This window comes from Felis catus, chromosome B4 (assembly GCF_018350175.1).
Source record: "Felis catus isolate Fca126 chromosome B4, F.catus_Fca126_mat1.0, whole genome shotgun sequence".
Taxonomy (NCBI): Eukaryota; Metazoa; Chordata; class Mammalia; order Carnivora; family Felidae; genus Felis; species Felis catus.
The window spans coordinates 43,423,738-43,439,746 of record NC_058374.1 but is presented as its reverse complement, the minus strand read 5'-3'; the positions used below and the strand labels follow the sequence as shown (position 1 = coordinate 43,439,746).

The window sequence follows — 16,009 nt, the reverse complement described above, 5'->3', positions numbered from 1 at the left end:
TGTCCAACTCTTGATTTCAGCTCAGATCATGATCCCAGGGTCATGGGATCGAACCCCATGTCAGACCTGTGCTGAGCATGGACTGTGGACCCTGGTTAAGAGTCTCTCCCTCTCTCTCTCTCTCTGTCTCCTCCCCCCTCCCCCGCTTGAGTGCCTTCTCACTCTCTCTCTTTCTAAAACAAAACACAAAAAACCCAACCCCCCCCCCCCAAAAAAAAAAAAAAAAAAAGAAAATGTGTTCTGGGAGAAGTCACGGCTCTGGACCGCATAAAATGTCTCGAGTCTTAACCACCGCCTCCATAACCACTCTCCCCTGTCACTCTTCTCCATATAGCTGTAATCTCCACCAGATCCAGAGTTTTAGTCTCACCTACAACAAATTTTCACTAAGAAGGACTCCTCCACGGTCGACAACTGCTTGGGTTCCACCACATCCACCTGAAACTTAGGCAGCACTGGGGAGAGTGGAAACAAAAATGGGCAAGAAAAAGGATTTGACCCCTACCGACAGTAGACAGAGGGATATAGAAACAGTGATAATTAAATGAATTAAGTTAAGGGAGGGGACGAGCAAGGCAAAAATGCTCCTAACGTCATTAGCTGGCTTAGCCAGGATTCAAAAACGAATCAAGAATCCCTCCCCGTAGTATATTTTACTGTACCTTTGCTGACTTGGGGGCAAGATTCTGTCCAACGCTCTGACCTGCTGATTCTCCCACCTACCATATTCTTCCACAAGGAAGGTGCCAAAGGTCTTGCCCCCAGCCACTGCCACGGTATAGGTGCCCAGCGTCGCCTCTGGGGCCAGTTGGAAGGACAGGTCCGCAATGCCTTGCTCCGGCATCACTTCCAGCCACTGGGCAATCCTGTTGCTATTTGGGTCCTGCGTTCATTAAAAAGAAACTTCATGACGTACCTGCCCGTCTCTCGCTCTGCGCTACAAAAAGCAGGTAAAGACACAGAGCGCAGGTAAAGAATCCCACTCCCTGGGATTCATGACCGCCATGGTCTGCGTCCAGGAAGAAGGGCCCCCTGCTTCATTCATAATTTTCTTTGCGGCTAAGTTTTCATTTATAGTTTTCTTGTTGCTAAATAAATTTTCCTGTAGGGCCGGACCCCACTGGGGAAGAAAAGCATCCTTGTGGATTCAAAGAGTCAGATCGAGTCCTCTAAGGTGTTATTGTCAGTTTCAGAAAGTGGGCTTTAGGATAGCCTTTACAGAGAGTCGTTTGTTCTCGGTGCCTATGTAGGGGTAATGCTGAGGGAATTTATCGTAAGCTACCTGACAGATAAGGTAACAGAACAATGGAGGCGATGCCATGAGATATTCCAACTTTCTGGTCCCTGTCCTTCTCGGCACTGCCCACAGGTATTCACGTCATAGCCAACTGCTGAGCGTCTACGAGAACGGCCCTGACAACAAGAGGAGTACAGAACCGAGCCCGGTGGAACTCGCACGGAGCAGAGAAGTCACGGGAATCAGAGTGGGAAGGGCTGGTGGCCGCAGGGCAGTGTGTCCTTATCTACAGGGGTTCAGGCCTGAGAGGGTGGGAGAGCACAGGCCAGAGAGCAGGCATGGCTTGGGGGGAATTGTGGGTGCTGGGCCGCGGACTCCATCTTGGGCACTGGGCCAACATCTCAGAGTGCTTTCTGGCCTCGGGGTTGAGCACCGAAATGATCTCCCCTTTTCCACAGCTGACAGAAAAGGAAAGGAAACTTCTACCTACCTGCAGTTCCACCATGGAGTACTGCAAAGGAAAACCAGACAACGTGGGTTAAAGCAGGATACGCAATAAGGATGGGCCAGAAGCAAAAGGTTCACGAGGGGGCACCTGGGTGGCTCAGTCGGTTAAGCATCTGGCTGAGGCTCGGGTCATGATCTTACGGTTGGTGAGTTTGAGCCCCACTTCGGGTGAGCCCTGCTTCTCTCTCCCTCTCTCGGCCCCTCATGGGATTCTGTCTCTCCACCCTCTCTCACTTGTGCCCTCTCTCTAAAAAAAAAAAAAAAAAAAAAAAAAAAAAATCACAAGGTCTGTCTTTCTCTGAGCCTTTCTAAATGGCTCTTTGGTGCCCCCATAAGGGTAACAATGAGCAAAAGCTTATTGGCTGGGGGAGGAGAGAGAAGAGATTTCCTCAAAGGGATTGCCAGTCTCCAGAAATTGAAGAAATGAAGCTTCTGATGCTTTTGCATCCCTTAGTGCTCTACACCACATGCCTTAAAAGAAAGTATTGGGGGCCCCTGGGTGGCTCAGTCAGTTAAGTACAGACTTTGGCTCAGGTCATAATCTCATGGTTCAAGAGTTCGAGCCCCGCGTCAGGCTCTGTGCTGACAGCTGGGAGCCCGGAGCCTGCTTCAGATTCTGTGTCTCCCTCTCTCTCTCTGCCCCTCCCCTGCCCATGCTCTGTCTCTCTCTGTTTCTCAAAAATAAATAAACATTGAAAAAAATTTTTTTTAATGCTTTGTTTAAAAAAATGTTTAATGTTGGGGCGCCTGGGTGGCTCAGTCGGTTGAGCGTCCGACTTCAGCTCAGGTCATGATCTCGCTGTTCGTGAGTTCGAGCCCCACGTCAGGCTCCGTGCTGACAGCTCAGAGCCTAGAGTCTGCTTCAGATTCTGTGTCTCGCTCTCTCTCTGCCCCTCTCATTGTCTCTCACAATAAATAAATAAACAAACAGTTCTTTTAAAAAAAGAACGTTGAGGGGTGCCTGGGTGGCTCAGTCAGTTGAGCGTCTGACTTCAGCTCAGGTCATGATCTCACTGTTTGTGAGTTCAAGCCCCACATCAGGCTCTGTGCTGACAGCTCAATGCCTGGAGCCTGCTTCAGATTCTGTGTCTCGCTCTCTCTCTGCCCCTCCCTGCTCATGCTCTGTCTCAAAAATAAATAAAATTTATCAAAAATAAAAAAAATTTATGTTTGAGAGAGAGAGAGAGAGAGAGAGAGAGAGAATAAGAAAGACAGCATGAGCAGGGGAGGGGCAGAGAAAGAGGAAGGCAGAGGATCTGAAGCAGGCTCCGTGCTGACAGCAGAGAGCCTGATGTGGGGCTCAAACCCAGGAACCGCAAGATCATGACCTGAAGTCAGCCGCTTAACCAATTGACTCACCCAGGTACCGCTAAAAAATACTTTGTTTAAAAGAGTTCCATCAAAGGACCATGTATAGTTTCTTCAAGAAAATGGATGCTAAAACCACTAAGTTCATGGTGAACGGGTTATTGTGCTAAGTGTCAAAGTGTCACCAAAATTACTTGCTAATTAAAAAAAAAAAAAAGACAGGGGTGCCTGGCTGGCTCAGTCAGTACAGCATGTGAGTCTTGACCTTGAGGTCATGAATTCAAGCCACAGGTTGGGCATGGAGCTCACATTTAAATAAATAAATAAATAAATAAATAAATAAATAAATAAAATTTTAAAAATTTTAAACAGAAGACATACGTTTACCTGGAGAAATTAGGCTATCACCACCTTAAATAAGTAATCAAACTCATCATCACGAATAACGGGACAATCTGACATTAGGTATCTTCTGAAGAGATACATTGGGTGTTCACAGCATTTCCTGATAAATATTTTAGCCAAAAAGGTTCAGTTTAAATCTAATGAAGACCTCAGAACTACCTCCAGAACATAGGGGAGCAAGTTAGACTACAAAGAAAGACATAATCAAACGAATGAAGAATGTCAGATATTTTGGAGCACGTGGGCGGCTCAGTCAGGTGAGGGTCTGACCCTTGGTTTCAGCTCAGGTCATGATCTCATGGTTGGTGGGGATCAGAGTCCTGTGTTGGGCATGGAGACTGCTTGGGATTCTCTTTCTCCCCCTCTCTCTGCCCCTCTCATTGTCTCTCATAATAAATAAATAAACAGTTTTTTTTTTTAAAAAGAACATTGAAGGGCGCCTGGGTGGCTCAGTCGGTTAAGCGTCCGACTTCGGCTTGGGTCATGATCTCGCGGTCGGTGAGTTCAAGCCCCGCGTCAGGCTCTGTGCTGACAGCTCAGAGCCTGGAGCCTGTTTCAGATTCTGTGCCTCCCTCTTTCTCTGACCCTCCCCTGTTCATGCTCTCTCTCTCTCTGTCTCAAAAGTAAATAAAGATTAAAAAAAATTTTTTTAATAAAAAATAAAAAAAGAACGTTGAATATTCTATAAGACAACTAGGCTTCCTCAAAAGTCAATGTCATTTTCTGGAATGGGGACATTCTACAAGTCATTTAGCCTGATCACTTCTCTCGCTCTCTCTCCTAAAAAATATATAAGGCGACAATGAAAAAATAAGATTATTTTAAATTATCAGAGATTCGAAAGATATAACAATCAAATGTAATGCATGAATTTAATCAGATCCTAGTTTGAAAAAAAAAAAATCAGCCATGTGAAAAAACCCTAACTTAAGACAGGTGTTACATGATAGTAAATGATTCTTATTAATTTCCTTAGGTTTGATAATGAGATCATGATTATTTAAGATGTACTTTTTCTTTTTTTTTTTAAGATTAAAAAAAAATTTTTTTATGGTTTATTTAGTTATTTTGAAAGAGTGTGTGTGCGCACACGCGCACACACAGGGGAAAGGGGCAGCGAGAGAGGGAGAGGGAGAATCCCAAGCACACTCTGCCTTGTCAGTGCGGAGCTGGACATGGGGCTCGATCTCACCAACCGTGAGATCATGACCCGATCCAAAATCAAGAGTCGGACGCTTAAGCAGTCGAGCCACACAGGCACCCCTAACGATTTCAAGCAATCTGTACACTCATCATGGGGCTCAAACTCACATCCCCGAGATCAAGAGTCGCATGACCTACAGACTGAGCCAGCCAGGTGCCCCTGAGATATGCTTTTTAAGAGATACATGCAGGGGCGCCTGCGTGGCTCATTCGGTTGAGCATCCAGCTCGTGATTTCCACCAGGTCGTGATCACAGGATCCTAGGGTCAAGCCCAGAGTCGGGCTCCGTGCTGAGCGTGGAGCCTGCCTGGGATTCTCTCTCTCCCTCTCTCTCTCTGCACCTCCCCTGCTCATGTGCTCGTACATTTCTCAAAATCAATAAATGCGAAATACATACATACATACATACATACATGAACGTTAATGCAATTAAAACTCTGATTAGAGACTGTACACCTATTAAGTTCAGGGCATTCCAAGTAGTATTACATACACTTAAAAACTAAATGGGATTGAAAGCTGGAATTTAGATGTGCGGTCTCAGAGAGGGTTCAAGGGCTGCATCTCACTTGGAAGGAAACGGAAATGAAGTCAAGGTGGTGTTTGCCTTTGATTCTTGGGCCAAGCACCACATCGTGTCAAGGCAGCTGTCAGCCTGGATATCAAGGATCATGGCAGTTCTTCAGAAAAAACAAAAAAAATGAGAGGTAAGGATTAGAGGGACAGAAAAATTTCCCCCTTCTAGTTTCTTTGGCTAGTCTAGTAATCCAAAGACAGATTAGCAGGAGAAAAACATTTGATTACTGGCATTTGGGAGCCCCACAAAGACAATGAGACCCCAAGGCAGTCAGGCGATTGAGGCTTCTGTACCATCCTGAGCTAAGGAATGGCAAAAGTGCCTGGGGTTTCAAAGGGACACCGGGCAAGTCACAGGGAGAGCAGAAGAACAAATGGTTGGTAATCAAATCTTTGCCTTACCATGTAGATAAAATTTTTTTTTTTTTTTTGAGAGAGAGAGAGAGAGAGAGAGAGAGAGAACACGCGCGAGAGAGCACAGGAGCAGGGGGAGAGGGGCAGAAGGAGACAGAGAGAGAATCTTAAGCAGTCTCCAGGCTCAATATGGAGCCCAACTTGGGGCTCGATTCCACGACCCTGGGATCATGACCTGTATCGAAACCAAGAGTCGACACGCTCAACCGACTGAGCTACCGAGGTGCCCCCAGATAAATCCTTCAGATAAAAAAAGTTATATCTGGTAACTGGGCCAGGCCTCCTATCTCAGTTCTCTAAGTCAGTTAAGAGAGAGGTAAAAAAAAAAATGTTTCCTGAGTATGCTGGCTCTTGATTACCCGCAGTTCAAAACAATCCACATGCCACAGTGGCCCATTTTGAGGTGGCACATTCCATTCCCCTTCGGGGTCAAAGGAGAGGCTTGAGACTTTCACAGACCAGAGCTATACAGACAATAAGGAGACAAAAATGAGATTACTATGGATGGCTAAAAATTAGAGAAAAAGAACACTTCTCAGGTAACAAAGTACTTTCCTCACACGGAGAGTCAAGAGGCGGGAAGAGCACCAATTACTTAGAAGCAGGCTCTGGAAAACAACAAGTGTTCAGGTAAGAAGACAGCATTTCCCCCTGGAAGTAGGCTGAGGTTTCTGGATAAACGGGTGTTGCCACCAAGGTGGATAGGCTCGGTTAATGTCAAGTATACTTCAGTCGCTTAACTTCACAATTTTTGTCCCTCAGTTTCTTAGTAAAATTCCTTTAGTTGATTTCAGTGTTTCAAACAGGAGTTTCAAATTTGGAACTTGGAGTAGGGGGCTGGCTAAAGAAATGGTGTAGGGGAGAAGGAGTAATTTTCAGATAGAAAGAGAGAATAACTATGGAAAGCAGAACAACTCTCAGTAATGGGGTCTAATTTGAGCAGAGGAGAGATCATAGAAGAAGGGTAGTTAATGGGACCCTTAACCTTCAGGCACCTTCAGGGGCCAGTGGAGTCTAAAATAATACTTGGCTGTGGTCACATTTTCCCCTAGCCTTTCCTCTCGGCTCTGGAATTAACAGTCTGTTAAGAAATAACTAGTCAACATTAAACCCGATTGATACAGAAAGGATACAGGTGACAGGAAGGAGAAGCTAAAAAGAATTCCAAATTGGGAAAGAAAGTAATCGCAGAGGAAGCTACTCATCAAGAAGCTCATAGCTTCTACAACCCAGCAATTGCACTACTAGGGATTTATCCAAGGGATACAGGGGTGCTGTTTCGAAGGGATACATGCACCCCCATTTTTACAGCAGCACTATCAACAATAGCCAAAGTCTGGAAAGAGCCCAAGTGTCCATGGATGGATGAATGGATAAAGAAAATGTGGGATATATATACAAGGGAGTATTACTCGGCCATCAAAAAGGATGAAATCTTGCCATTTGCAACTACGTGGACGGAACTGGAGGGCATTACGCTAAGGGAAATTAGTCAGAGAAAGACAAATATCATATGGCTTCACTCATATGAGGACTTTAAGATACAAAACAGATGAACACAAGGGAAGGGAAACAAAAATCATGTAAAAACAGGGAGGGGGACAAAACAGAAGAGACTCCTAAATATGGAGGACAAACAGAGGGTTACTGGAGGGGTTGTGGGTGGGGGGATGGTCTCAATGGGTAAAGGCATTAAGGAATCTACTCCTGAAATCATTGTTGCACTATATGCTAACTAACTTGGATATAAGTGAAAAAAAATTTTTTAATTAAAAATTAAAAAATAAAAAAATTGAAAAGAGCCTAAAAATGAAATATGAGGATAATGGTTAAAAAAAAAAAAAAAAAAAGCTCATAGCTTCACTGCACGGAGAGGAAAGAAACTCTGAGAAGGGGAGATGGAAATAACAATAATGCTGCCCTATGATTATCTTTAAAAGCTTCATGACACATCATGTATCATGGGCTGTGAATGAAGGGCAAAGAAGGCAGCAGAAATGTCTGAGAGGTGAGGTAAGTGTTTCAGAAATATAAAAATGACACAAGCCCTAAATTGAGATCAAACCTATCAAAAGGCTTCTGATTCCAGGGACTGAGTTGTTTAAGGAACCTTTAAGTAATTGCCAAGTGTTACCACATTTTTTTACTTTAGGCACGTAATGTAGCCTTCGGAGAATTGCCTACTTTATAAAACACCTTGCCTTGTAGTAAAAAAAAAAAAAAAAAAAAAAGATGGTGGGATTGGATATTCTTATTTCTAATTTTTGTTAGGAATACTCCTGAATTATTTCTTTTTTTTTCCAGTGTTTATTTGACAGAGACAGAGCGCAAGCGGGGGAGGGGCAGAGAGAGGGAGACACAGAATCTGAAGAGGCTCCAGGCTCTGAGCTGTCAGCACAGAGCCCGATGTAGGGCTCATACCCACGAACCATGAGATCACTACCTGAGCCTCAGTCGGATGCTCAACCGCCTGAGCCACTCAGGCGTCCCCTCCTGAATTATTTCTAATTTTTGAACTGCAAAGTCATGTGGTATCACTCCTGGAGAGAAAATCTTGAAGTTTTCAAAAACTCTTCTATGTTATTTATTTATTTGTTTGTTTGTTTGTTTATATTTGAGAGAGGAAGAGAGAGTGTGCATGAGCACACGCGAACAAGGGTGGGAGGGGGGGGAGGGCGGGCAGAAAGAGACAAAGAGAGAGAATCCCAAGCAGTCTCCACCATCAGCACGGAGCCTGATGTGAGGCTCGATCCCACAACCCTGGAATCATGACCTGAGCCGAAATCGAGTCAGACGCTCAACCTACCGAGCCACCCAGCACCCCTGTAGAAACTCTTAAAACGACAGTGGAGGGGCTCCTGGGGGGGGCTCAGTCAACTGAACATCCATCACTTGATTTGGGCTCAGGTCATGAGCCTGAGATTCTTGGAAGTCTCTCCCTCTCTCTCTCTCTCTCTCCCCCCCCCACCCCGCCGCTCTCCCCCATTGGCACTCGCATGCTCTCTCTCTCTCCCAAACATTTTTAAAAAATAAAAAATAGGGGTGCCTGGGTGGCGCAGTCGGTTAAGCGTCCGACTTCAGCCAGGTCACGATCTCGCGGTCTGTGAGTTCGAGCCCCGCATCGGGCTCTGGGCTGATGGCTCAGAGCCTGGAGCCTGTTTCCGATTCTGTGTCTCCCTCTCTCTCTGCCCCTCCCCCGTTCATGCTCTGTCTCTCTCTGTCCCAAAAATAAATAAACATTGAAAAAAAAATTTAAAAAAATAAAATAAATAAAATAAAAAATAAAATAACATGGAAAACATTTAAAACGGGCAGTGGATACAAGCACGTCTCAGGAATATTAGCCTAACTGATGTTCGCAGCTATCAGCTTAAGAACTGGCACCTCTGGCTGTTTTTAAGCTGCTGGGGACTGGCAGGCTTTCGACCTGTGCCCTGAGGCTAGCACAAGCATTCTGCTCCTCAGAGGACTTCACCTCTTCACGCTCTTAGGAAGAATCTCTTCTCCTTCTCCCTGCTCTGTCTCAGTCTGCCCTACCCCTCTCCCCTTCCCTCTTCCCAACTGAATTCTCACCTTGTCATTCACGGGAAGAAAGCTGCTGTTCAGGGTGACGATGCGGAAATGCACTAGAATAGAATAGGCATCATTGGCAAAGGGATTTCCCCCTCTCCAGTCCTTCTTCCACTCTTTCCACTCCCTGCCGCGCCCCCCCCCCTTCTGAGTCAGCAAAACCTGGTCAGGGTTTCCTTTTAAAAAACAAACAAACAAACAAACAAACACAACAAACAACCTAAACTGACAGACAGATCAAAGCCCCTGACTTGGAAACACCATAATGGAATGCCCTTCTAGGGAAGAAGGCACAAAGTACAAATATCAGGAGCTTAAGCCAAATGCTTTTGATGCTTTCTTATTCATAGACAAACAGCTGGCCATAAGACACAGCAGCCCAGCTACACTGATCAAACGCCATTCCCGGAAAATGTATACTTTTGTTTCAGACACACACACACACACACACACACACACACACACGCAACTCCACCCACTTTTCTCTGCTTCCGTAACACAGCAGGCATTCCACACTTGTCACGCTTCATCCCTCCAGAACTTTCTCCCTCCTGCCCCATAGGCCTACCCCCAAACCCCAAAGCCCCTCTTTCTGGAATACGGGCGGTGGCTTCCCCAGTCTTTTGTCGAATCCCCTATGTATGCCTCTTACCTTTGTGCCCCGGGTTGTAGATGGGCTTGTCAGTTTGTATAAAGATGCCGTTCTCCTGCCTCTGAATCAGAACCTTTTTCTTCTCCACAAAATTGATGTTATTTCCAGTTCCCGACACCCAGATTGTAGCCACTTCTTCTGTGCCACCAGCAGGAGGTGGTACCTGGACAAGAGAAGGGGGCTCTGGAGGAGCAGGATGTTGGGGAATGAATCAACTGGTCTCGACCCCAGAGTGGGAGGGTGGAAGGAAAGAGCTGAGTTAGAGGCGGGTAGCAAAGTTAGGGCCGTAAGACACATTGCCAGGAAAAAGAAGGGAAACGATATTCAGAGGTTAAGGTCAAAAACTAAAGGAAGAAATCCAAGGTCAAGGAAATGGTGAATGAGTTATGGCCAGGAGCTGAGTTTACGTTTAGGGGAGATAAGTTTAATTATCTTTAGATTGTGCCAAGTGTCTCCAGAGAAGGATTAGAAAGGAAGGGAGCAGATTCAGGGTTGAATCTGTGCTTACCAGAAAGGAGGTGCAGTGGAAGTGTCTCTTCTTCAACCCAGAGGTTTCTAGCAACTTCTGGGTCTTGTCTTTGGTCTCCAGAGTAATAGTGAATTTTACATCGTGGTTCCCAGGGCTCAGATCCAGACAAACTTTCTGGGTAGAGGGGAAGTTAAGCTGGGCCGGTAAGGTCACCAGGTAGTTTCTATTAAGGAAATATAAGGGTTTCAGGGCAGTAATGATATATTCAGTCAGTGAAAAATTAAGCTCTCTCCTAAGAACTCAGCATATAGCAGTGAATTAAGCAGACTGAGCCCTTGCCTTTAGGAATCTTATTTTCTATAATGGAGAGACAGATGAGTAACAAATAACTCAGTGCACAGCCTTAAACCTCCCACAATCACTAGGAGACCATCACTGAGAACCTATGCCTAGGGTACCAAGAAGGAAATTAATTTTTTTTTTCAACGTTTATTTATTTTTGGGACAGAGAGAGAGAGAGCATGAACGGGGGAGGGGCAGAGAGAGAGGGAGACACAGAATCGGAAACAGGCTCCAGGCTCCGAGCCATCAGCCCAGAGCCCGACGCGGGGCTCGAACTCCCGGACCGCGAGATCGTGACCTGGCTGAAGTCGGACGCTTAACCGACTGCGCCACCCAGGCGCCCCCCAAGAAGGAAATTAATTCTATTACCGAGAACAGGGTATTAGGACTCTATTGTATTTTAACATTATCTTTTTTTTTTTTTTTAACATTATCTTTCCTAAGGCTCCCTTTTGATGCCTCAGCCTTTCTCTCTGGGTAAAGGAGAAATGAAACCAAAGAAGGAACAGATGAGAAGCAAATTAAAATAAGTCAAAGGTTATCTCTTCTCCCGCATATTAACATTTGAGAAAAATAGACAAAGAAGCCACCTGCCCTACATCACCTCTGACACCAAGCACTTACGGGAGAGATTTTTCTGCAATGGCTGGTGACAGGGCCAATATTCCTAGAAGGAGTTGAGCCCACATCTTTGCGGGTGAGACAGACTCCTCAAGAGCAGGAACCAGGAATCTGGGTCCCCGCTATAGCATATATATTAACCCCACAGGGTGTGGAGTTTTTATTAATGCTCCAGCCAATAACCTACTGGAGCCCCAGGCTAAGGTGGTAACCCAGGGTAGGACCTCTGTCACTTCCTCAAGTTTATTTCTCCCTGAAATATTCATACTGGCTCAGCCAGTTCGTAATACCTGTTCTGGGGGAAAACCCAGGGCTGAGTATTCATAGTGGTAATGCTCTTGGAACAAATTTTGGACTCCTCCCTTTCTGGTGTCATTCTAAATTTCCGTCCATGTTTGATCTTTGCTCTCTTTTTTATGATCCTATTAAGACCTTATTTGGGAACACAGGTATGGGTGTTCTATACACAGGTATAGAAAAGCAGTCTATCTACTTGGGAATTTAAAAAAATAATAATACTCAGTATTCCCGTGACTGTAAGGAAATAGGGACATATACACTCCTTACAAAAGTATAAATGGACAACCTTTCTGAAGGCAATTTCACACACATCAAAAGCCTTTCAGAGCTGCGTGTTCTATGACTCAGCAATTCCTACTTTGGAAATGTTTCTTAATGCGGACAGAAAGCATGCATGTATGCAAAAGATGTAGCTACTAAGTTGCTTTACAGTGTTCTTTATAATGGCAAGACTTTAAAAAAAATTTTTTTAAGTGTATTTATTTTGAGAGAGAGAGCGCAAGTAGAGAAGGGACAGAGAGAGAGAGAGAGAGAGAGAGAAAATCCCAAGCAGACTCCGCACCACCAGTGCCGAGCCCAATGTGGGGCTTGAACTCACAGACTGCAAGATTATGACCTGAGCGGAAGTCAAATGCTTAACCTACTGAGCCACCCGGCCACCCCTAAAATGGCAAGACTTGAATGCCGCCTACAGCATAAATCAGTAGGGATACTTTCTGGAGCACTAAACAACCCAAATCAAACCAACTTAAACAAAAAAGGATTGTTGGTAACTGGGGTGGATCACACACAGAGAACTGAAGGAACCAGAGAAACTGAACATGTTATGGCCCGAAGTCAGAGAACTGATGCTGCCAGGACTCGCTTCTCCCAATCTTTCAGTCCCACCACACACAGGATTTCCTTCAAGCAGTGGAGAAGAGGGAGCTGTGAATCCTTCCAGCTCTATGATCCCAAGAGACAGAAATTTTTCATCTATGTTAGGGAAATTTCTGAAGAAGGATTTTGTTCCTCCTTCTCTCACATGCTCACCTCTGAATCAATCATTGTAGCCAGAATCCTACGAGGGGGAGGACCTGGGTCCTTCTTACCACCCAAAGGCCAGCAGGATGAAGCAACCCCAAAGAGACATGTGGCATTGACCAAAGGAAGTTCTCTTCCACCGCTATGTCGGGGTAAAGATGCTGGGAAAATCAAATGTTAGGTCTATTACAGTGCCCAATCATTTTAATTTGGTTGAAAAAATTGCCAGATTAATATAAAACAACAATAAACAGCCGCTACAAATAATCTTCTCATGGGGCACCTGGGCGGTTCAGTCGATTAAGTGTCTGACTCTTGGTTTTGGCTCCGGTCGTGATCTCGCGGTTTCGTGGGTTCCAACCCCGCGCTGGGCTCTGTGCTGACAGCATGGAGCCTGCTTGGGATCCCCTCTCTCTCTCTCTCCCTCTCTCTGCCCTTCCCCCACCCGCACTCTCTCTGTTTCTCTCAAAATAAATACATAAACTTTAAAAAAATAACAATATTTTCATGACAAGGGGAACTGTTTGCAATACTAGTTTGAACGGCAGGGAGGGAAGGGGGAACATGGTACAAAACAACATGTAGGAAGTGTCATTTCCATTTAGGATGTAAAAAAAAAAACCTGAAAAGAGCATTTTTCCCTACCTGATAGTGAGAAAAGGCCAGATGAAGTGCAAAATGCCAACTTTTCTTGAACCAAAAAGTTGAACGTAAGAGCCGAGCCAAGGTTGCTGGTCAACTAAGTAGCCTGAAATCCAAGGAGGCACAGCTCCTCCGGAGAGGAGACTGAGTGTTGAATGGTCTCATCTATGCCAGAACATGGGAGGTGTTTGGGCCCTCACGCAAGCCAGTACGAACACAGCTAAAATTTCAATGATTTACTAAAAGTCTAGCGTGGACTGGAGTAACTACAAGGATGCTCCGTGTGCCACAAGGGGGGCTTATATTCACTTACAGGTCTGTCCTCAAAGGTCTTTTCCGTGACCTTTACCAAGTGCTCACAAGAAAGAATGGATACAGAATAAGACCGAAAAGAGCTTCCCTTAGTAGTGTAGACAGAGAGAACAGTATTATCTATTCCATAGGAAAAGCCCCAGCTGCCCAGAGTCCTTTTAGAAAAGCTTAAGCCTCAGGGGCGCCTGGGTGGCTCAGTCAGTTAAGCGTCCAACTTCGGCTCAGGTCACGATCTCACGGTCCGTGAGTTCGAGCCCCACGTCGGGCTCTGGGCTGATGGCTCAGAGCCTGGAGCCTGCTTCCGATTCTGTGTCTCCCTCTCTCTCTGCCCCTCCCCCGTTCATGCTCTGTCTCTCTCTGTCTCAAAAATAAATAAACGTTAAAAAAAAAAATTAAAAAAAAAAAAAAGCTTAAGCCTCTGGGTAGAAGCAGTAAATACCGTTGCCCCTTCTGGTGCACAGGTCAATACCCGTAGTTGTCAGGGGATGGATAGAGGAAGAAGAAGGAGAAGGAGAAGAAGAAGAAGAAACCTACCCCAGAGGGAGGGAGAAGAAACAGACCTCAGCCCAGAAGTCTATACCAATGCTCTCAGAAGTTTCCTAAGACTGAAAGAACAGCAGGAAAATCTTTTCCACACAAGACCTCCCACAGATACAAAGGAGAGTTTGGTTGGGAGTAGAGGCAGGAATCCTAAGAAAATCTCACCCTCCAGGGCCCAGACATATCAACTACCTATCAACAGAGCCACTGAACCCTGTCACCAGTACTCGAAGCAAAAACATAATGAGTAGAAGCAGTCCACCACCAGCAGAGGGGCAAAATATGGAGAGAGACCAGCTCTGTGGCACCTATAACGTGTATGGGGAAGGCCGAGAGGAGAAAGTGGAGAATAAACACCGAGGTCTCCAGCATTCCAGACCCGACCCTAAGCATCAGGCATCCTAAGAGGAGTCCAAAGCCTATGGTGCACTGAAAATAACCTTGGCAAGGGCAAACCCTAAATCCACCCCATCTTTTAACTAGCATGACTTCATCCGCCGTGATCAACTGCCCGAGAAGAGATGTGTCCCTTTCTAGGGTCACGATCTCACCGTCTGTGAGTTCGAGCCCCACGTAGGGCTCTGTGCTGACAGCTCAGAGCCTGGAGCCTGCTTCGGATTCCGGGCTTCCCTCTCTCTCTGCTCCTCCCCCGCTCATGTTCTGTCTCTCTCTCTCCTTCAAAAATAAATAAAAACATTAAAAAAAAAAAACTTAAAAAAAAAAAAAGAAGTCTTGAAGAGGGCCAGAGGAATAAAAAACTCATCATATATAGAAAAGCAAAGGTGAGAGTCACAGCGAACTTCATGAGAAGCAATGTTAGCCGGAAGACAATGACTTGGCGTCTTCAAAATACTGAAAGGAAAGGAAAAAAAAAAAAACAAAAAACCCAGAAAATCCAGTATTCTGTTAGCCAACAAAAACATCTTGTCAATGAAGGGGAAAAAAAGACTTTTTCAGAGAAACCAAAGGTTCGTGCCAGACCTGTGCTACTGGCAATATTAAAGGGAGTCTTACGGCAGCAGATATGACAGGGGTGACAAACTATATAGCCTGCAGGTTAAATCCAGCCCCCCACAGGTTTTGTAAATAAAGTTTTGTTGGAGCACGGTAACACTCATTTGCTCCTGTGCTACCATGATAGACTTGAGGAATTCCAAGAGACCATTTGTCTTGCAAACCCTCATGATTTACTCTCTGATCATTTCTAGAAAGTTTGCTAACTCCTCTCATAAGATACCAGACAGAAACTGCCCAAATAAATGAAGATCTCTGGAAACGGGATCAAATATATATAAAAGACATCAAAAAAAAATTTTTTTAATGTTTATTTATTTTGAGGGAGAGAGAGAGACAGAACGTGAGCGGGGGAGGAGCAGAGAGAGAGGGAGACGCAGAATCTGAAGCAGGCTCCAGGCTCCGAGCTGTGAACACAGAGTGCAAGGTGGGGCTCGAACTCACAAACCGAAACCATGACCTGGGCCGAAGTCGACGCTTAACTGACTAAGCCACCCAGGCACCCCATTTTGTGCATCTGTTAAGTACCTCCCAATTAATTCCCTCTGCTTCTGCTCTCCAAACTTTCAATGTTCCTTCCCTGTTTGCTTGGTATAATTTTATGATTAATGGCACCATTTGCTCTTTCCTATAGCTAACCTCAGGAAGAAGGAAGTTAGGATCCAGGAAGAAGGATCCACCTTTTATTTTTTTTTAAATAGGCTCCACACCCAACCTGGGGCTGGAATTCACAACACTGAGGTCAAGAGTCACACGCTCTACCGATTGAGACATCCAGGAATCCCTGAAGAATCTATCTTCTGTCTCAATTGATTTATTAATAAGAGAGACATGGCAAAATGTTTGTTGGGACCCTGCCCCAGAGTTTCTGACT

At 45.2% G+C, this 16,009-nt stretch overlaps 1 protein-coding gene across 2 annotated transcripts in view; it reads right to left on the bottom strand.

Annotated features, from left to right (window-relative positions):
- The window catches only part of A2ML1 (alpha-2-macroglobulin like 1), a 45,489-nt gene extending 34,077 nt beyond the window's left edge, over nt 1-11,412 (bottom strand). For both annotated transcript variants that reach the window (XM_019834470.2, XM_023256757.2), the window contains exons 1-7: nt 11,308-11,412; nt 10,381-10,564; nt 9,873-10,035; nt 9,224-9,276; nt 1,728-1,748; nt 724-883; nt 371-455 (exon numbers count right to left, since the gene is read on the bottom strand). In XM_019834470.2, coding sequence (XP_019690029.2) covers nt 371-455; nt 724-883; nt 1,728-1,748; nt 9,224-9,276; nt 9,873-10,035; nt 10,381-10,564; nt 11,308-11,372 — 731 coding nt within the window. In that variant the 5' untranslated portion in view covers nt 11,373-11,412. The remainder of the gene's footprint in view (nt 1-370; nt 456-723; nt 884-1,727; nt 1,749-9,223; nt 9,277-9,872; nt 10,036-10,380; nt 10,565-11,307) is intronic.
- Between the last annotated feature and the right edge of the window lie 4,597 nt (nt 11,413-16,009).